The 23,365-nt window shown below is 36.5% G+C and overlaps 1 protein-coding gene across 1 annotated transcript; it reads left to right on the top strand.

Moving 5' to 3' along the window:
* Positions 1–2,896: 2,896 nt before the first annotated feature.
* Positions 2,897–20,087, top strand: zbtb32 (zinc finger and BTB domain containing 32). The gene is made up of 5 exons (XM_041794152.1): positions 2,897–2,983; positions 6,172–7,093; positions 10,413–10,507; positions 16,331–16,498; positions 19,204–20,087. The coding sequence occupies exons 2-5, from the start codon at positions 6,174–6,176 to the stop codon at positions 19,431–19,433; spliced, it is 1,413 nt and encodes a 470-aa protein (XP_041650086.1). The 5' UTR covers positions 2,897–2,983; positions 6,172–6,173; the 3' UTR covers positions 19,434–20,087.
* The last annotated feature ends 3,278 nt before the right edge of the window (positions 20,088–23,365 follow it).

Consider the following 23,365-nt stretch of genomic DNA (forward strand, 5'->3'; position numbering starts at 1 on the left):
GGTACATCCCCATAGACACACTGAACAATGATTTGGTGAATTACTGTGTGGTTAAATGGCATGCAATATATTAATCCAAATTTATGATTCATGTTAGAAGGTTGGAAATGGTTTTTTTTTTTTTTTGAAGTTCTCTGGCCTAGGGTCATGTTAAGATATTTAGATCTGGTAAGTTTGAAATGAATTAAGACTGACCAGTGAACGGTTGTTAAAAAATGAGTTGCGTTAAATTAAACATCCAAAATAGATACTCCAGCTCTATTTTTCCAAGATGACAGAACACATTTTAAGTTGTAAGTAAACATTACTCAACTATAACCTTGCAAAGAAGATGGATACCCCTGTTTCCTTGTTTCTCACTAGCAAATCCATCTTGCAAAGCTTCCGTCTGAACCATTTGGGCCCAGTTAGAAAGTGACGGGACCAATCAGTGATGAGGTGCAGTAGCGCGGCCACAGTCGTGACGTAAGCAAGCAGCAACAAAAAGGCCGGTGCATTTATGGCGGAAGAGCTTAGCATGGATGCTGCTAAAGTGCCAGTTTTATCAGAACTTGATGACATTTCAATCGATCAATCAGTCAGTCAATCAATCTTTATTTAATTTAATATTTATTTCTTCGTTAAAAGAACAAAGAATAGCACTGGGTTGTTTTCTTTTCAAAAACAACAAAAGTCATGTACTGTCATGTCTATAGTTGCCATGGTTTGCGTCGGTAGCTATGCACATGCAACTCAGTTGTGGCTACATCACATGTTTTGTTGCTCTGATTGGCCTGTAAAGATGTGACAGACAGAATGTTCATCCAATCACACTCCCAGTTTTTCTCAAAACCTCTGCCCTTTCCCAAATGCGTAGTATTGTAGGTTTGGCGTGTCAGGTTAACTCGACCATGCCATAACACTCAAATTATTTGACAATCAGCCTTTTATTTGCATAGTTTTCTCCGAATGTCTTTTGGCATCAGTCACTTTTGCATCATTAGTGAAGTTACCCTCAGAGTTAGAGAAGTCCCGGCTGTGGAGACCAACTTCACCACAGCTAGGATGATAGACTGAACTCTGGGGAAGATCACTTTCTGAGTGAAATGTATCTTTTAGTCTTTGTTACTTGTAGTCAATCAAATTAGCTGACTTTAAGTAGCATGATAGTTCAAACTTAAAATAAGTGAAAAACTTTGGGGAAAAAAAGGCAGTGGATGAGAAACACATTATATTTTAAATTTCTTTCCACTACTTAAAAACTTTAACATAACCAGTTATTACAAAAAAATTTGAGTATTTTCAACTTTTTATGTTTTTATAGCATATAATTGCTTTTACCCACTATTAAACTGCACCTATAAAATGCATTTATGTCATAAGTCATAACAAATAAAATTATTATTATTGTTAAAAATGAGTTGAGTTTAATTAAAATCCACAACAGCTATCTCAGCTCTATTTTTCTGAGTTAATAAACACATTTTTAGTTTTAAGTAAACAGAACAGAATGCCTTTGGGCATGAGACACTTTTGCACCATGAGTGAGATTACTGACTCAGAGAAGTCCCACCTGTAGGGAGCATCTATAATAAAATGGACAACCTCAGGTGGCATTCATTTTCAAGATTAAAGAATGTGATAGAAATAAGGGACAACTGCAGTGGATGAAGTACATGTTAATTTGAAGAAAACTGCTTGTTATTTTGGGTTGGATTTAAACTGAATTTTTAGGTATAGGAAAGTTTCCACGATGTAGTTTAACTTTAAAAAGTCAAGTCAACCCAACATTAATGTACGAGTAATTATTATTTGGAAAATCTTTTTCCACTACTTACAGACGTAATCATTTTCAACTTCTTTAGTACAATTGTACTGTATATTAGTTGTCTGAATGTCCACTTTCTGGAGACATAGTTCAGTTCGTATACTTTGATTTGACATTAATGTTGGGTGTTTGTCAGAAATATCCACAGGCCTCTTTTAAACAAACAGAAAAAAACAACGCAAATAAAGGACTAGAAGTCTGGAATCAAGAAAAACCCAAATACACAACTATTCTTCTTTTATCTAATCATTAAAAGGCCAGTGTTAACAAGGCACACAATGGTAAGGTAAAGGTCTATTAAACTGACCCGCTCTCTACAGTTGGCCTATTTTTTTTCCGGTTTTCACACCATAGTCTATCATCTCTAAAAGGGCGAAGCAGATATATATCTATTTAAAGGGAGCAGCTTTCAGTGCAGCACTGCATATCAGTACCACTGGCCTTTTGCCTGTAAGTTTCCTGTTCTACATCGGGGTCTTTGAAGTGGTTTTTGTCTCAACACAGAGCTGAGTATTAGCGTAGTGACCAGCGTGTACAGCAGGTACAGGAATACTGCAATAGTGGGGCACACAAATATCCCTTTAACCACTGTCCTCATTTCTCTCCCTCTTTCTCAATTTCAGACTCAAACAAATAAAAACACATGCTCTTTGATAAGCCTTTATTCTGCAGAAGAGCATTGTTCTCATAAAATACTATGTACAAGAAAGCTAGTGTAGCTTCACCTTTGAGTGGCATTCATGTTTACATTCATGTCTAAGAGGAAATCTACTGCGCAGAATGTGATGTTTATGAAGTTTGATTACCCAGCCAAAAGAACATTGCTCATATTTTTACATGTGTAGAAAACTTCATCTCAGTGTGTAAATTATAACTTTATTTAGCCATGTATGTTTATTTTTACTCAGTGCACTTAAACTATATGAAATATAATGAATCAATATGTGACAAAGTCACTTTCTGTTATTTAAAAAAGCTATCAATTTAACAGTATGAGTATCAGTGAACCAATAAGGGAGAGAAAAGATGAAGAGGAGGGACTGTAAAGACAGAAGAGGAAACCGTGTCCCTCACCAAAAACTGTACCCAGACAGACATGTCCCTTTACAAGTCTCTCCACAGTCATGACGCGAGGTTGATCATCTCTCTTCAAGGACCATATTCACTGATCAACAGGTAAGTGTCTCATTCACAAAGCTCTCTAACTTCTGGGGCTACACAGACATGAAACCACAAACAGATACACTTTAACACTGCTCACCTTTCATCTCCTGTGAAACAGCTACCGGTGAGGATTACCAGCCTTAAAGTTCAGTCTTCTCACTCTTCTCTTTTACATGTGAGGCTGCTGTGAGCTCAAAGGGTGTTAAAACATCTGCAAGTGTCCATGTTTATTCTGCAAACAGAACTCTAACCACAGTGAGCATGAAAAGATACTAACTATGTCACTGCTCTGCAAGAGCGCACTGAGGATAAGAGAAGTATAGGGGGGATTTTTAGAATTGCACAAGCCAATTTGTGACAATATCAGATGACTTCAAACTTTAGATGTAAAGGATTTAGACTTACTTGAGAAGGATTTTATACTTAATAAAAGAATTGATTTTGGGGGTTACCACAACATATCCAACCTCACAAAAAAACCTATACATCATCGAGTACAACATGACAGACATCAGATCAGTATGAGTAGGAAGAGTGCTCAAAGCGATGTTCATTGGTGCTCAGTTAGCCAAGCAAATACAACAACACATCTAAAATGTCTGAACAGAGAAATAGACGGAACTCAAGGAATCAACAGCCTGTATATATTTACATCCATTATAATACTCTGCAGGGACAATGTAGTTCAACATAGTTTCAGTACAGAGCATGAAGCTGATGTGCTGCATTGATATTATAGCGACTCTTGTCCCTTGTTGGGCCGTTCATAAAATGTACAGTATTTAACAACGTAAATTGGCACAGCAGTGGTTGTCAGACTTTCATCCCACAAACCCACAAATAACAGTGCCAGAGACCAGGGACCCCCATGGTACCTTAGTGTAAATGTAGTTGAACACAGCTGTACTTATTCAAGAATAGTCATGTGCAGACTTACATTTTAAGTTTTTTTTTTTTTAATTACTTTGATTAGAGCTTAAATCTCACCAAATGATCATGTGTTTTTTACATGTAAACAATTTCATGCATATATTTTGACAAAAAATGGGAAAAATATACAATGGGAATCTTTAGAAATATTCTTTATTCTTTTGGAAGGCATCTGGGGACTCCCTCTCAGTGTTTTGCGACCCCCGAAGGGAATGCAAACCCCCAAGTTGAGAACCACAAAAAAAAAAGAAACATAAATTCTATAAACCAGTACAAAGGTTTAAACACGACGATCTAAAATTAGTGCAGCTCTGGTTAACTTTCATTTTACTTTTGTAGTGACGGATTTTAAATTAGTGATTTTTTTTTTTTCAGTCCTTTAGTGTTAATGGAGAAAGCTGACTGACCTACGGTTTTGTATGTTACAGTTTCCGTCCTCTGTGTCATGATAATAACATGATTGCGTGTCACCCTTATAGTATCTAAAAATATTCTCACCTTCAATGACAACTTGTTTATCAAGGTCAGCCTAGTTTTATTTATGATGCTATCAATAAAACACCACATTGTACATTTATTTTATCAGTAACTTTAAAGTACTTTTATAAAAATCATAGCACTTTATGTGCTTTTTTATAATTATCATTATTGTCTCTTTATTGTCTCTTTGTTGTATACTGTGCGTGCAGATTCACCAAATTTAGAATGATATTAACAATAGTTTTTTTTTAATTGGGCAAATGTTTTTTCAAGTATTGTAAAATCTTGTGACATTGGCCAAAGACATATGATGGCATATTGTATTTTGTATTATATAAATTCTAAAACGACTCACAGTCGTATTAGAATTCAGATAGATGGATACGGTAGCTCAGTGCAGCCGTGGATGTGACAAATTCAATAACTACTTTATATTCATGAACACAGACGACATTTTATACTTAATTTGAATACTTTTTTTCCATACTCTTGACACCATTAAATTATTATTTCTTTTTACCCTTGAAAAGGATTGCTACATGTTAAATTCAAAGCCTACAGCCCTTATCAAATACATTAAAGCGTTAAAGTAAACCTTCCTCTTTTGATACAGATGCAGCTTTCATGTCACTTTCATTTTCACCACTATATGCCTTTTTTTAAAATAAAATTACAACAAAGTTATTTAAAATCATGGCTCTTCTGATTCTAACTTATTGATTTGATTCATGATACATTAAGATAAGGAGAGCCTTCACATCTTTTCTGCTGGGTTTTTTTTTTTTTTTTTTTTTTTGGCAAATATGCATGCACATCAAAAAGAATTCCAGTAAATGGGCGACAAAATGTCATTTTGTTTCTCATCTACTTTCCGTTTACAGTCACTATCAGACAACCCAATGGGGTTGTGATCGTGCAAAAAAACAAAAGTGCCTCCATAATTGCTGACAATACTTGTGACCTCTGCAGCAGAAACTCACCACATACTGTATAATCATAAAGGTTCATTAGAGACTTCAGACTGTGTGAAGAGAACGTCTCAGGCTTCCGGTAGTCTCGACAGGCAGCTGCAGCCTTTTCATCCATGTATTTTCACTTTTACACAAAAGACTCCTAATATTTCTGTGACATACTTACATATTTACATATTCCACCCCTGTGTGCTCTTGTATTTGCTGTTTATTGTGACCAAATACGGTCTTATTGTTGTTGATGTTGAAACTTCACTCGTGTTTACTCCGCTGTACAGTCATTAGTCATGGTTTCGTATGCTGGTAGGGCTTTGTGGCTTTACAGAGTGTATGTGAGCGCTGGATATCAAAGCTTTCACAAAACTGAGTACATTTCCACACATTGACCAAAAATTCAGTCACGACATCAGATACAACCTTTTTCTTTTCTTTTTTTTTTTTTTTTGCACCTTTTAGAGTCTTGTGAAAAAGGCCTAGTGGTTATGAAGATTGAAATACTTGATTTGTTTTCAAAATAAAACCCTTTTTAAAAATGCTGCCAACTTTCAGACCAAGATGCCACTATATAAACTAATACAATTATTCTGGGTATCTTCTGCCCCCTCAGCTCTCACATTGCTGTGTGGAAACAGTTGGAAATCTGTAAACCACAGAGAACGTATCTGTTAATCGCATGCCAATTAGAGAGTGTTTTTTCTTCACACATTTCAAATGTCACATAACTGATTACACTGATTTCAACAAGGTGTGGGCTGAATCTAATAGCTTCATGTTCTTGTTCCCTTATCACACTTTTATCTTGTTTTCCAAAAACTTCAGACATGATCCGAATCAACAACACCCAATACTTCCACTTCCTGGAGCAGGCGGACGTCCTACGTCGCTCAGGGTCACTCTGTGACGCCATCATCTCCGTGAAGAGTCAAACTTTCCGAGCTCACCGTCTGGTCCTGGCCTGTGCTAGCAGAACACTTGCACAGCAGCTAGCCCAGGGAGACACAGACAGCCCAGTCCACTGCACCTTGGAGTATTTCTCTCCACGCACCTTCCAGCAGGTCCTGGACTTCACCTATGCACAGACTCTGGAGGTCTCTGCAGAGGACCTGCATCTGCTGCTCAGAGCTGCTCAGGTGCTGGAGATGCAGTCGCTGGAGGATCAGTGCAGGAAGCAGCTGGACAATCTTCACGGCAGAGAGGGGAGGAAAGAAACTACAGGCATCAAAGAGGAGGACAATGAAGAAAGTGTTCATGATCTAAATGAGAAAGAAGTTGGAGAGGAGAAATCTTCCTCATTAGAGGAGGAAGGCTGCATCATCATGACTGAAAACAGTTCATCCCCTGATCCTTCAAAGAATGACAATCACCCCCCATCCCCAGTAAAAAAGCCCAAAATGTCCCCTGCTTCCTTCAACAGAGAAAGTGTCATCACCAGCTCTTCCTGGCCATTCCCTGCAAACATGTGGAGCTCTGTGAGCACCCTAAGGCGCCTAGCCGAGTACTCAAACCTGGTTGCAGCTCCCCCTCTTCAACCCCCAAACCATTTCTCCCTCTCTTCCCCCCACATGTTCCCCTTTCTCGGCCCCCATTTCCAGAGCTCAGTGATGGGATACTCAGCCTTTCACCCGTGTTACACACAGAACTTTTACCCCGTGTCGGCAGGGACGGGCAACATCATCAAGCAGAGAATCTTTAAAAGGAGAAGGTCGAGCAAGAGAGCGTCCACAGGGAGCGTTCAGGCGAGGTAAGGCAGACATGATTTTGGAAACGTGTTAATTATTTTTGCTACTGTCTCCTCATTTTTCCTCTCAGAGTCATTTAGAATCTGCTCAGTTGTTCCCTTACGACAGACACTGTACCTGACTCACTGCTGTTTGGGTAGATGTTCATGTTAGATGAGACTAAACTTTCCAACTCAAGCAGTTTCACCTGTTAACCCTTCCCTGTCTGTCCTTGAGTGACAAACTTCTACTTTTGTCAAATCAGAATCCAAGTTTTCAACCACCCATGACACAAAAGTCCTACTTTTGTTTCTATAATCCATTTAATATGAGAACTTCATTTCGTTTATTCAAACCATTCAGTCTTTGATTTGGCTCTGAATGAGTTAACCACTCTTCTCTCATGGTACTAGATAGAGTGAAACCCCTTTGACTTTTCCTCTTTTTTAGCAATCTTCCTCTTTTCTCTTTAAGTCTATGCATATTGTACAGTGTTCCACGCATTGTAACCAAACTGTATGAAGGGGAGCCCCCTAAATTTCTCCCCTCCTTAGCAGAAATTGAGATTTTCCACCCACAGTTTCAGAGTTTAGTTACGGCCTCCTGTGCAACAGAAATAGAGAGCTCAAAACATTTAGGTGTCTTAGGGCAAACAACTGTAAATATCCTGTTCTGTCTTTATCATGTCATGTGGTTGTGGATTTAGAAGGAGACAGCAGCCTGTTTAAGAAATCAGTCTGTGATAACACTATGTTAGACTTCAACAGCTGCTTTTGGTCCTTTTTGCCTTTTGGTAGCACTGGAGATCAGAGAGAGTGGGGAGGATATGGCTTAGTAGTGACTACGGCTCAGAGGTAAAGTTTGTTATTTTTCAACCAGAAGGTTTGGTTTGATCCTGTTGTCACATGGAGACGTGTCCTTGGGAAAGACACTCAACCCCAATTTCTCCCTCTGCTGCTGCAGTCGGTTGTGAATGAATATGAATGGGATCACCTACTTTTGATGGCCACTCTACATTGTCAACTTCGTCATCAGTGAGTGAATGGATGTGAACGGGAGTGACTTGCCTTATTAAAAGCGCTGTACCAGCTCAAGTCTATTTGCCATTTAGAGTGGGGAAAGCAGGCATTGGTTTTGCTCAGTTGGAAAGGTAGATGCCAATTTAGTCATAGAGAGCCTGTAGTCCTTAACACAGTGGTCGCAGGATCCATTCCTAGTCTCTGCGCTGTTGTGTTGCACGGTTTCCCCCGCTGTTTCTCCACATATTTCCTGTCTCTCTTCAGCTTCCTTTCAAAAATTCCCCAAAAATAACTTTAATAGAATGTGAGGAAGGAGGCTGCAGGCCCCGTCAAGACCTGGGCCACTGGCTTAGAGTACCAACTTCTGTACATAGTCACTTATCAACTAGTCCATCAGTGCACCTACTCATGTTCGATTTCAAACTGCTGCATATTTCCCCAGGGATCTTTGTAAGAACTATTACTAGAGTAAAAAGTCCAAGTAGACATAGTTTGAATTACAGGGGAGCTAAGGGGAGCTCGGCTCCCCCGAAAGCTTCAACTGAGACTTTTAGGTGGACCTCTGAAAAGTAGTCACCATGTAGGTTTTATTTTATTTTATGTACATTACATTTCCTGAAATATAAAATCAATAGTATAAATCTCTCAATGTTTTCCGTTTACTTTTTCATTATATAATAAATTAAAAATTTCAACCACAAATCAACAAAATTCAGCTTTTATTCCTGCTGTGGTCATTCAAAAGTGGCATCGCTGCACTGAAATGAGGCTCAGAATTATATAGGTACCTGAACTTATCAGTGAGTTGGTGTTTTTTCTTAAGTATTTTGTGGGTGTAACACTGTGTTTCCTGTGCAGAGTTGTCACACAGAAAATCATAAGATTCGATGTGTGTCAGAAATTCACAAGGAAATAACATTTACCCAATTATGGACACAGATCAGCTGTATTATGCTGCAAAGTGTTTTAGCATGAGAATAATTTGATGATGAGAAACAACGGGGATAAATGGCCTGTCACAAAGCACTGAAGTTTCATTTTGTAGCTAAAAGCTAAACAGTCAAAATTGATATTTGTTCTTAAAATCTCTAAGCTTGCATCTCACAGTAGTAAATCGAACATCTAAAAATCAAACTTGATGTTGAGTTGTTAAGTTATGATTAATACAGTGCACCTTTGATAACTTAACTAGTTAATACAACACATTTGAGGGTTTTTTTTGAGGCGACATAAAGATTTAAGTTGAAACAAGATTTTCTGGGGCTTCACTTAAATAGTTAGCACAGCTACTTCAGTGAAGCCAACAGAAATGTAAAATTTCAAACTCAACATTTTAGCTATAAGAATGTTATGCCAGCTACACGGCATCATTATGTATTAAGTTTGGCCACTCAGCCCAAAAAAGCTGTAAAACTTGTTCCTTAACGATTTTCTGTTGGGCCCCTGTGTTTGTTCTTACTGTGCATACAATTGAAAATTGTCCCAAACATCGTAAAGTCAACCAACTGGTAAAGTAGTTTCCTACCCAGATAATGGTATGTTACTGTAAAAAGCTTTTTTTAAGGATGCAAGAGTAAAAATTATGATGAGAATGGTTTGAGAACATTTAGATGTAAAATAAGGATTGTTTTTCTTTGGTGAAACTGCATTTTTCCCCCTTAAATGTGTGCAATTTCTTTTTTGACCGTTTTTAATCTTGGCTTGAAAATAGCACATAAGTGTCGAACAGGTACAACAGATATTAAGGAGCATGGCCCCTGACCCTAAGCTAAGTCCTGGATATTTTGCCTGGTAAACATGATTGTTCCTAAAACAAATTTAAGAAAAATGTCTCCCTTTTTGATTTTAACTCAAATAAAGTGCAAAAGACAGGTGGAAAAAGTACCAGTCTATTGTTCTCAAGTAAAAGTACAGTAAGTTTGGTTCAGATGTATTTCAGTGGAAGTAATATTACTATACTATTAATATACTCAAGTAAAAGTACAAAGTAAGTCATTTAAAATTTACTTAAAGTGCTGGGTAGCTATTTTTCATACCTCAGCTGTAGTAATTTGAGTGAATGTAATTACATACATTCCACCCCTGGCAAAAGGAGGCCATACTAAATATGGGCTTTTGACTGTAGGGGTCATTTTGTTCTGAAATGTGTGCTTTACATGTTTTACATGTCCAATATTTGAATGAAGTGATCACACACTGATTTCCATCAAAATAATGCTAAACAATCAAGCCAAAGGTGGCCCAAGACTATTTCACAACAGTGTTACTATTTACTTACTTAATTTTGTTTTTTAATATACACCTCTCTTCTTTTTTATTTCAGTTACCAGGAAGAACCTAAAACCAGCACAGAGAGAGTTAAGGCCTCCCAGCAGTGCAGTAAAAATCTCTCTGTTGATCCAGCCTCCACACTGTCAGGTGAGAAAATCATAATAAAAAGTGTTTTTATTAATCAATACATCTTTTAAGTATGGCATCAATCCATAATACCTGTTATCTTGAGACACTACACTAGACCATGGTATTGTTTATAAAGTGAATCCACCATGTGCACAGCACTAAGCAACATTTAGTAAAGTTACTGTGACAAAGAAAAACTTCCTTTTACAAAACAGAAATCTTGAGCATAAACAGACTGCATTAAAATAACTTGGACTGAAAGTAATATATTTAACATGACAGTATCTGCCATGACCCCTAACCTTGCTTGGCAGACTCCTGCTTCATACATTTAGCTACGCAATGGAAAGTGATAAAGAGGCTTGTGGTTTTGAAAGCTCCGGTGCAGCAGGAGCAGTTGTGTGGTTAGATAAAGCGAGATACATGCTATACAGTATGTACTGCATCGCAAGAGTGGTTTCTCCTGAGCCAAATACATACATATATTCAGATTTTACATACATACACGAATGTTTGGTTACATTTTGTGTACAAAATTTAACTACAGGACTGAAGTAAGTCAAAAAGCTGCAACAATGTGTGTGTGTGTGTTGTGTACATTTGTGTAGGAACATGCAAATATGATCACTGGCTGTGTGCAATCCAGCTGATAAACACGGTTAATCTGATGTTTGATATCTCAGCTCTGTGGAACATTATGTCCCCAACAGCAGATGAGGCTTTGGTTACACTGCTCTACATGTGATCTTAGTGTAGTCTGCTTAGATCTATTATTACATCATGGTGCTACACTAGCTCTTATTCAAAATCCATACCTCTATTACGAAATTCCAGACATTCTCAAAGTAGCAGAAATGTGTTTAAATCCATGTGTTTGGTGTTGCTATATGAAGTTTCATGATCACGCTTTGTGTTTGTATGTTTTTTCTCTTTAAAAGTAACAACTGGAGATGAATATTGGACAGGAAACATGCTAATGGCAGCAAGTTTAAGCAGGTTGTGTTTAGAGTGGTGTGTGTTCAATTGTTGTGGTTTTTTCTCTCGTTCTCTCAATTTCCCCTACTCCAGACCCCTCCTCTTGTTTCAGCATCCTGTCTACACTATGAGGCCCCTTAGTTTTCACCATAGAAACCTTTAAAAACGTGTAAGGTCAGACTGCTTCACAGTTGCTAAGTTAACCTCAAAATCACACCTTTGTAATTGTTTAAGAATCACCACCGCATATAGCTGCAGAGGAGACATGCATGCAAAGTGACAGGAAAAGTAGATGCAAACTGAATTTGTGTGTCAGAGCAGGATGCAGAGCTAAAAATGACATGCTCTTTTACAGGTGGTTAAAATAATGCATACAAAAAACTTAAACAAAATACTTTGGGACAAAATCATACCAAGGAGGAATGGACGTTTCTTTTTATCATACTTTTTCTTTTCCTCTACTTTTTCCACCACGCTTTCTCCTCCTCTGACTCTGCCACTCTTCCTATGTACACTTTTCCTGCTCTGCATTCAAACCATGAACCCCCACACTGTAAGGCAGCAGTCTTAACTACTGCATCACTGAGCTGCATGTTAGTGCCTGGTGTGATTAAGTTTAAGTCCTGTCACCTACCTTGGAGAAGTCCAAAAGCAAGATTTTTTGCTTGTAGTACCCAGATCCTTCTAGCCCCACACAGAAAGGCCCCAGCTGGGGTTCAACCCTTTAACCTTTACAATAAGGGGACACTCCTTACCACAAATTTTCAAGTTTTAGGGGTTAATATACTTCTCAGTAAATTAGGATTGTTCAAAATTATGGCCCGCGGTTAAATGGGCTTCTCCTCTGCATTCTTCTATGGATTTAAAACATTTTGGCAGTTAGATTCAAGAAATAACTACATTCAAATAACTAAAAAAACATTTCATCAACAAAACAGAATAAAAGGTCAGAGGTCTAACCCGGGATTAAATTATGCATAGACCCATTTTAGAAGTAGTTACGCAAACGGTGGCCTACTTTAGCTTTGTTAGCTCTGGCTAAAGCTAATGTATCTACGTAGTTAATGTTACCTTGTAAGCCAACATAGCTTTGTTAGCTTAAGCTTAAGTAACATGAGCTTTAGCAAATGTAGCTAGGGCTAACATGGCTTTGTTAGCTAAGTAGGTAATGCAGGTACATATCCCATGTAACTAAAGCTGTGTTAGCTGTAGTAAATGTAACAGAAGCTTATATAGCTAATATAGCTTCATTAGCTTTAGCTAAACAGGATGTCTTTGTAAAAATATGAAAACCATCTAAAAAGGTCATAAAATCACACTGTGTGTTGTGGTAAGAATCACATTGTTTATTAAGCGTGGGTATTTCCCTATTTAAGCAGAAACCAACAGATAACTCTGTAACAATATGACTGTTGTCTCTTGCAGGGATTGCGCCTGAGTATATTGTACAGATAATAAGTTTTACCGATGGGCGAAGGAAAGCAAACGTATGGGGCCTTGTTCTCTAAAAAAAACTCAAGAAATAGTCATTGTAGGTGTGCATCAAATAACATAGATTTCTAAAATTACTTTTGCAATGTAAATAAGGTGCTTCAAATGTATGAAATAATACAACAAAATAGATTTTGATTACCTAAAAAGGTCCCCAGGGAGGACCCCTGGCCCCAACAGCCGGGTTCAAGTCCCTTTACAAAGCTCCTGAATTAAGTTGTGGCAGACCACAGCTATTGTACCAAAATTGAGCTTAGATATGTGTGTATGGGCCATTCTACTGAACTGGTTCAAATTCAGAGTTGGAATTTGATTAAAATGTGTATGTTATTTCATTTTTTTTTTTTTTTTACTGTATATCTTTTTCACTATATATAGAGATGTTAAGTTACACTCAATGTTCATATTGGATTTTCAAACTATCTCTTAATAACTTAACTTTCTCCAAACTTGTCACTACCACAACAAAGACTTCTATTCAGCATAAAAATTAGACTATTAAAAAGACTATTTTTCTAACATTAATTTAAAAGGTTTTTACAGCAAAGTAGATTTGAATCAATTTTTTCATATTTTTTAACGTTGATTTTAAGATTAATTAAATTCTACATATCTTATTTCTTTGTAAAAGTTCTAAATTTAATCGTATTGCCTTCAGAATTTTTGATCATTGCAATTAGACGTACACCTAAACAGTCGTTATCACAAAATGTTGGTTGAGAATGAGAGATATTTTATTTTGACAAAATAACCAGTGTTTCAGTAGTAAATGCACTATTTCAGTAGTAAGATCACCCTGAGTGCATGACAGGTGCAGCCCACTGCTTCCTAAAAGATGGGTCAAATTTAATTCAATACAATCAATTTCACAAATACATGTTTAAGACAAGGAATGGGACTTTAACCTTATCATCAATTAAATATAATTACTTATTATCAACTTCCATATCCATTCATTTGGATGGACTAAAAGGTAAATAACTAGAAGCATTTAATACAAAACATTTTAGTAGAGTCCCCAATGACAGTTAAAACTGATATAGAAGGCATCAAAGTGTGTGAACTTTCCACAACTAAAGTTACTGGGTCAATCAATTAATCAATCTATGTTTGTATAGCGCCAATTCACAACCAAAGTCATCTCAAGACACTTTACAAAGAGGGCAGGTCTAGATAGTACCCCCTATGTAGCCTGTTATGATAGACTAGTGTGAATCATTTGTATTATGATAAAGAGTGTCCCCTATCATAATAGACCAATGTTAATCATTTATATTTAATAAAGACTATACCCTATAATAATAGACCAGTGTTAATCATTAATATTATAGTAAAGACTCTACCCTATTATAATAGACCAGCGTTAATCATTAATATTATAATAAAGACTCTACCCTATAATAATAGACCAGCATTAATCATTAATATTATAATAAAGACTCTACCCTATAATAATAGACCAGCGTTAATCATTAATATTATAATAAAGACTATACCCTATAATAATAGACCAGCGTTAATCATTAATATTATAGTAAAGACTCTACCCTATTATAATAGACCAGCGTTAATCATTAATATTATAATAAAGACTCTACCCTATAATAATAGACCAGCGTTAATCATTAATATTATAGTAAAGACTCTACCCTATTATAACAGACCAGCGTTAATCATTAATATTATAATAAAGACTATACCCTATTATAATAACAGATCAGTGATAATCATTGCTGTTATAGTAAAGACTATACCCTATTATAATAGACCAGCATTAATCATTAATATTATAATAAAAACTATACCCTATTATAATAGATCAGTGTTAATTTATCATAACAGTAAAGTTGTATTGCTATTGGATTCAATGAAACTGGTTTAGTAAGCATTATAGATGAAAGAATGATGTTAAAAGATGAAGCAATGATCACTGTAATACTGGCATTAGCAAAAATAATGGTTGTGAAGAGAAAGATTTATAAAAGTGATAACAAAAATGCAGTTTTAGCTTTTTTTTAAGTTCACTTTAAAATATGGGATAATTGCAGTAGAAACAATAAAGATGATAATAACAATACGGTTGATAATAATAATAATAATAATAATAATAATAATGATGATGATGATGACAATGATAATAACAATAATAGTAAGGATTACAGAAGTCTAATCTAGAGGTAACAAAAGCAAGGACACGTTTTTCAACATCCCTTTGAGACAAAATCTGTCTGATTTTAGAGTTGTTGCAAAGGTGAAAGAGGGCTGTCTTTGAAACATGCTTTATGTTTGTTGTTAAAGGACATATCCTGATCAATTAGAACTCCTAGATTTCTCACAGTGGAGCTCAATGTCAAACTAATGCTGTCTAAGGCAGTTACACTCTTAGAAAAAGCCTCTCAGTGGTGTTTGGGCCCAAGCACAATAACCTCAGTCTTGTCTGAGAAGCAGGACATTTCTGGTCATCTAGGTCTTAATGTCTTTAAGGCATGCTTCTAGTTTAAAAAACTGAGTTTTATCATTAGGCTTCATGGATACATACAGCCGGGTATCATCAGCATAACGATGAAAATCTATGGCATAAAGTCACCTAGAGAAAGCATATAAAAAGTGAAAAGAATCAGTCTAAGCACAGAACCCTGAGGAACACTGTAGCTAACTTTGATGTGAGTAGAAGACTGAACATTATATTATTATATCATCATTATAGTTAATTACTTACATTGCTGAACAGAAAAATTAGCTTTAGTGGTCGAATGTTATGCTTGATTAATTTCTGCCTTCTCAGAGAAGCCCAGTGAGCTGGCTCAAATTTGGGTGAATTCAGTTTGAAATCCCTCATTCCTGTTCAAAATGGTAAAATGCAGAGGGCTAAGTGAAAATGAAAGAGTCTGCATTAAAGTACTTCATGATGCTGGATGGTCTTTGAGACAAATATGACAGGTGGTCTAATAAATTTGTTAAGCACTGTATATAAATAAACCGTTTTGAAAAAAATGATACAAAAATCATTTAAATAATATTTTCATTCATTGAAATGTATGTGTTGGAGTTTGGGTCAGCCACATCCCAATGTTTTTTAGTATGGGACTCCAATTTTGTAGAATGGCCCATAAATACAATTACACCTGGCCTATAGGGACATGTCAAAATAAGAGCAAACCTTGTTTGGTATTTTGGGTATTTATATTTCAGATTTGGATATATTTTTCAAATTCAAAATGACTGCTTTTAATCTTTTTTTTACACTTTGCCTGGAGCCTTTAAATTAATTGAACCACCCTTTCTAGCGCTCGTTGTTCTTATGAAAATCCAGACCACAGAGATTGCCAGGTCCACCACAAAAGTTTACACATTGACATGTTGCTAATTTCACAGGTGAGATCTGCACAGGGTGTCAGTTCTGTGGAAGAGCAGCGATGGCCCAGCATGAACCTCAGTCCCATCGACAGGAACTAAAAGGGGAAAAACCATATCAGTGCAAACTGTGCCCCAAGAAGTTCAGTTTGAAACATCAACTGGATACGCACCATCGAGTACACACGGGTAAGAATGCCAAAAATGCCCTTAATTTATCCATCAGAATAAATAAATGTGTTTATAAATGCATTACATTACATGTGTAAAGTAATGCATTTATAAGCACTCAAGCAAAATTCACTGGACAGATAAAGGTAGCATGGCTGGTTGTCTGATTATTTACTTGTGGTTGCTTATGTGTATGAGACATGTTGCTCCAGACTCCAGACAAAACTGAGTCATTTTTAGCATGAGAATGTATAGACAAAATACACAACATATGACTCATTTTGATTCCCGACTCTTTCTGATGTTTGAAAAAAACTGTTTCGATTGTTTGTGTATTTTTTACCATTAAAGTGGTACTGAGGAGTTTTTCACTGGCTATGAAATGGAGCAAAAAGTATAATGATGCCCTAGAAGAGCTAAAGAAAGCAAATGAACCGCTGATAAACTGTTTTGATGCAGTTATTCTAAAATCTCTTCAAGCACTGCAGTGGGGTAGGTGCCACACAAAATGACGGACTTCAGGTTTCAGAAACAGCCTTAGTTCACATTTACCATGGCAAAGATTCACTCAGAGTTACTTTGTCATGTACAGGATAAACTAAATAACTAAAGCTGTTCGGGAGCTTTGAGTCTGGGCCAGTGATAAATATGCTTCACAGATTCTAAAATAAAGTGCTGTGTTTTAGATTACTGACTGTCTCCCTGGCAGGTTGTAGTTCCAGCTCCATTAAGTTCAACAAAACTCACCAACAGGAACTGGAAACCTGCAACCTTCAAGCATGCAGAGTACATAAATGCTTTTAAATGAGGGAGACTATTCTGCACGAATGAGCAAAGAAGGGGGCAAAAACGAAGTTAGTGCTGAATGTATCTGCTGATTTTCCTGGGAAAAAATTTTTGGGGGGGTGGATTTTTTATTTATTTATTTTTAATCTAAAGGACATGTCTGACCAAAATAGGTCAGGTAACCTAATTTCATGACATATTAAGTATTTTACACTGAAAATCACTAAAATATGAATATCTTACCTTACTTAATACAAGCTACATGTGCCTGACAAGTCCAGACCATAAGAGGTTCACCAGGGGTGCCACCCACCCAGACTCATTAACATAATAATTAACCAATTGATCTAGGTCAGGTCCACCCCTTTTGTGCTAGAGGGGTCTGACTGCAGCACTCAGATTCTGCCTCTAATACAGAATGTTACTGTGAGATGTTGCACCTGTCATAAGTCAAATACAACACTAAACTTTCAAGATAAAATCAGACAAAAATTTTGGTTAGCTCAGGGTAAAGGTAAGGATACTAAATTAAAAACCTGACAGAAAAAACTAATCACAAAGTATTTAATAAAGCTGCAAAAACAGTCTGGTTTAAGCATAAAACAGCTTGTCCTTCATTAGGGTAGCAAACATAGCTCACATGTTGTAGCTCACATAGCTCTGTTCACTGCATAAGCTACATAGACAATGGTGCTACATAGCTAACTTAGCCAACAAAGCTTACAGATATCTATACTTACAAAGCTACAACCCTAACATTAGCAAAAGTAAGCTATGTAGATAGAAGAGCGACATAGATAACAGAGCTTAAGTTAAAGCTTTTGAAAATAATGGTTAACTAACATTAGCTAAATTAAGCTATGTAGATGTTGGAGCTATGTAGCTAACAAAGCTAACAAAGCTTATGGATATCTATACTAATGAAGCTATGAAATAAACATCAGCTAAAGTAAGCTATGTAGATAAAGGAGTGACATAGATAACAGAGCTTAAGTTAAAGTTTATGAAAATAATGGTTAGCTAACATTAGCTAAATTAAGCTCTGAGATAATGGAGCTATGTAGCTTAAATTGCTAACAAAGCTCATGGATATTTATACTAATGAGGCTATGAAGCTAACATTTGAAAAAACTTACGTAGATAACAGAGTTAAGCTGAAGCTCATTAAGGTCATGGATATCTAAACTGACAAAGCTACAGCGCTAATGTTAGCTAAATTCAGCTATGTAGAAAACGGAGCTATGTAGCTCACATTGCTAAAGCTCATGAGGCTCATGGATATCTATGTTAAAGAAGCTATGAAGCTAGCGTTAGCGAAAGTATGCTATGTAGTTAACGGAGCTGCGTAGATAACAGAATTAAAGCTAAAGGATATCTATACTGATGAAGCTGCAAAGTTAATGTTAGCTAAAGTAAGCTTTGAAGATAACAGAGGTACGTAGATAACAGAGCAAAAGCCAGGGCTTGTTAAACTCATGGATAGAAAGCAGAAAGCATTTCTTGGTTCTCCTTAATGTGTGGCAGTCATAAGAGATGCTGCTTCTAAGAAATTTCCTTCTATGCAAGCAAAGCCTCTCTGTTTCCGGTGAAGGACTGGAAGTCCATTGTGACTGTAAGCTCAGAAAGGAAAAAGATTAGGAAGTTGAAGTCACAGAAGACAGAGTTCTCTCTATCGTTCCACTGGGATTACACAATTCTCAATCCTTCAGAGTTCCCCAAGAAAAGAGTTGGTGAATGATTCACAGGAAGAATCATGTCCCTCAAAGTGCGTGCACTATGAGAGGATAGAGTTTATTAAAACACAGTACATAGTGTCTGTGGTAGCCTTGTTGAAGTGTCCATTTATGTATACTTGAAGCTTCTGTCCAGACAGCCAATGACAGGTAACTTTGAGGGCATTTCTAAAATATACTCCCCTCTCTTCCCTCCGTTTCTAGGAGAGAAACCGTTCGAGTGTCGTCTCTGTGGGCAGCGTTCACGGGACTACTCAGCCATGATCAAACACCTGCGAACTCACGGTGGGGCGGCACCCTACCAGTGCACCGTGTGCTTGGAGTTCTGCAACAGCCTGGTGGCCATGCAGAGACATGTCAAAGGTCACGCTGTGCAGGACTTCCCCCCTGACTGGAGCATCAGCAGCACCTACTTGTATACCTCACACATCTAGACCTCAAATAACAGACACCATGGGCTATGACAGAGTTGTCAAGCCGTGAAAAAACTTAAATATAATTAAGTATTTATTTCCTATTCATTTACTCATTATGAGTCACATTCACCTGATAAACACCTTATTTTAAGAAATGAATATGACATTTTTGTACAGACCAGAGATGTCAGACCCCCAAAGATTGGGTTCCTCTATAGTGTGTAGATCACTCTGACATTTCTCTATAAGGCATGTCTCTAGGATTCTGAGTACATGTATTTAAATATGTTTGTCGCATTTTCATAATAAAGTATAACTTCTTTGTCATCATAAAACATAAAAGAAACTGAATTGGTGGTTTGAGTAAAAATATAACATAATACAGTGTTATGAGTATAAGCCTGAATGACTGAACTCACAGCAGATGGCATCCACCATAAGAAGACACATCCTGTTACAAAAGAATATGAAGAATTTATCTGCTTTTGAAGATGTTTGGAAATATTTAAGTAATTTAAGAACTCGGCTAGCTTTAAGAAATACAGTTCTTCAGTAAAATGTGCCTACTGCATAATCAGATTTTTTTTCTTGATTCAAACCTGATTTTTGTGATTATGTCTTGGAATATATTTATTTAGCCATGTCTGTGAATGCAACTTAAGTGTATCTGTCATCATAAATTAAACAAGTACACTTTCTAATATGTGAGTTTTTGCGGCATGGTGTTTCTGTACGTTTTTCTTTCATGTAATATCAATATTTGAGTGGGCTTTATTTCTGAATAAATATCTATACATTTCTGTGTAATTTTATTATCAAAGTATATTTCATATAAACACACTGTCCATAGTGATACCACTGAACTGATAGAAAATAAGAACAACACAAAATCACTTAAAATTTAACTGAATTAAAAAAAAAGGCCACCATAACAGTGATGCAATGTCAATTATCAAAGAGTGAGAAAGTGTAAAAACTTCAATTATAACGTTGCTAAAACCTTGTTGAGGTCATAACAGTACTCCACATTAAAAGTCCGATTAAAAAGGAAGGTCTTTTTTTTTTCTTTAAAGAGGAAAAGTTTTGTAATTTTGATATTCAAAGCCAGTCAGTTCCACACACTTCACCAGCAAAAATATAAAGGCTTTATCACTGGTACTAATGTATAGTAATGTAAAGAGGAGAAACTTTATGCCAGGCTTTATAAACAAGTAAAAGAACTAAAAAAAAACCTAATAAATACATAGAATAATGAACAGATTTAAGCTATTACAGTGTAAGCAATAAAAATCAACAATAAACATACTGGTCAATAAAATAGGAACCGCACACAGATGCGTTCAGACATAAATGACATTTTCATTGTAGCCAACCCTCTTTAATCTTCATGTTGTATTTTCCTCCAATTTAAATTGATTTCCCCCATAGTGGCAATTTATTTTATATCATTAATAAACTTTCATGGTTGGAATTGACTTGCAGCCATCAAAATCTTTAAAATGTATTTGTGTCCTCACTGAGACCTTCACAGATATTTCCAAGATGCAAATAACTGAAAGAAAAATCCACTGTGTAATCCAGAGTCTATAGGAATAACGGTCCACTCCTTTCCAGAGCTGTATAAAATATGAATAAGACTTAAAATCTCTATCTAACAGGGACACCAAGGAATATTTGATGTAGGCTTCTGTTCTTGGGTAATCAAATATAAATTTGATTTTTCTACAGACATGTTGCAGGAGGAAAGAATTTGTGGAATTGATCCAATGTTCTCTATTTCAAAGACATTTCTTCTGATATTTCTTTGTTAGCAGAGGTAGACTGCTATGTTTCTAAACTCTACTGTGAGGGGACAGACTGTCACTGCAGTAAGCTGAGGGGAAATGTGAGCTAAAGTAGTCATAAGGCTGTTGAAACAGTCTGTAAGGTTGGTAGTAAAGTAACAGTTTTTACAATGAAATGTAAGAGGCACCAAATGGAGCAATACACTGGATACATACATTACATGCATTGTGTATGCACTGAAGTTACATTAAAAGTTCATATTTATCAAAGAGCAAGTCATCGTCATTTATGAGTTCATAAATACTGGAAGCTTGTATAAACTCAGCCATTTTAAACTATAGATTTATAGCACCCTCGTGAGGCCAGTAGCTGTAACAGACATTTTTTTCTGCAGTAGAGTATTGCACACAAATGCACCTTCATTACAAAAGAAAGCATGACCTGATATATTATACAATGCAACAGTTAAAATAAAATACAAGCACAACACTAGTGAATAAAGGATAAATACAGAAATGACAGCCCTCTGAAAAGTATGTTAGTTTATGCTCCCAACACTTGGTCAGAGCCCCTTTTTAACAAATGACTTACTTCAGCATGGCATGTAGGAAGTGCGCCTGTGGTACAGCTGAGGTGTTAAAACCCATCTTGCTCTGAATGCAGCCCTCAACTTGCTTTTATTGTTGGCTCTGCTGTCTTTCATTGTCTTCTTGTCTATAGATTTTCTTTGGTGTCAGGCAAGCTGACTGGCCAATCAAGCACAGTGAAACCATGGTCAGCAAACCTGTTCGTAGTTTTTGCTTTACTGTGAGCAGGTACCGAGTCCTTCTGGAGAGGCAATTGGCATCTTCGGAAAGATGTCAGCTGGTGGCAGCATGAGATGTTTAAAAATTTCCTGATGAGCTGCTATGTTGACTCTGGACTTGATGAAACTCAGTGGACCAACAGCAGCAGATGACATCCCACCCAAATCATCATTGACCGTGAAAACTGAACACACTGGATTTAAGGGAGCACGGATTTTGTCCCTCTCCACTCCTCCTCCAGACCCATGGACCTTGATATCCAAATGTAATGCAAAACTTACTGTCATTTGAAAAGAGGGCTTTAGATCACTGAGCAATGGATGCTTTGCAAACAAAGCAGCAAAGCAAGGAAGAATGCTTCTTTTCTGTTGTTTTGTCATTTAGTCTGAAACTCTGGCTTCAGAATTCACTGTGTATTACACTGTCATTAAAATTTAAGCATATCAGTTTGAGCCTTTATGATAATTGCTTCATTCTGCTCCTGTCATTGTACTCTGAGAAACGCAGCTTGCGTTTTCATGTTTTCTTTAGCTTATTTCTATATACTTAGAAATATTTTTCATAACTGAAATTTGGCCTGGTGGTTCACAGCACAATTACCTGTTACACAACTAACCTAAACAACATTTTTAATTACTTTACAGGGGCATTAACACAATGAAATTTGTATTTCATGTTTTTTATTCAGTTGTAAGGTATTTTAGGAAATTAACTTGTTAAGAAAAGGTGCATAAATACAGTTTATTATTTTGATTATTATAGGTACTATAATTATCATTATCATTAGTAGTAGTAGAAGGACTACTAGCAGTATAGTAGTAATGGAATTGATAAATGTTCGTATAATGGCCTTGATAATAACCTCTTTGATGTCTGTGTAAGGTCAGATGCCAAAAGACAATTTTCTTTCCCTTTTTGTGATTAGTAAAATCAGCACAAAATCTGTTAGTGAGGAATGACACGGTTAGTCAAGTGACCTGAGGTTATGTGTTTATTTTCCCTGTGTTTTTAGTTATTTCCTGTTTTATTTTGAAGTTACCTACCCTTGTCTCTGGCTGTGTCCGAAATCACTTTAGAGTGAATACGTCATTTTGTAATGGTGTCAAAATTCTAATTGTGCATGGTTATTCACCATGTAGTGCACTCATTCTATCCCACAATGCATTGTGAAAAGTAGTGAACAGCTGATGGTCACTAGCTCAGCAGTATTTACCATCATGCATCACAGTTGCTGCTCTCAGACATGACATACAAACAAGAGAACCACAGGAACACATATAAAAACATTTTTAAAGCTTTGTTGTTTGTTGGTTTTAACCAAAGTATTTAATGTGTAAGAAAATGTTAAGGATTCAAAAT

This window comes from Cheilinus undulatus, linkage group 8 (assembly GCF_018320785.1).
Source record: "Cheilinus undulatus linkage group 8, ASM1832078v1, whole genome shotgun sequence".
Taxonomy (NCBI): domain Eukaryota; kingdom Metazoa; phylum Chordata; class Actinopteri; order Labriformes; family Labridae; genus Cheilinus; species Cheilinus undulatus.

Bases quoted from the DNA above. Each gene is read 5' to 3' on its own strand.
- zbtb32 (XM_041794152.1), top strand. From the start codon at position 6,174: ATGATCCGAATCAACAACACCCAATACTTCCACTTCCTGGAGCAGGCG. The intron at 7,094-10,412 runs GTAAGGCAGACA...TTTTTATTTCAG, and splicing joins ACAGGGAGCGTTCAGGCGAG to TTACCAGGAAGAACCTAAAA. The intron at 16,499-19,203 runs GTAAGAATGCCA...CTCCGTTTCTAG, and splicing joins GCACCATCGAGTACACACGG to GAGAGAAACCGTTCGAGTGT.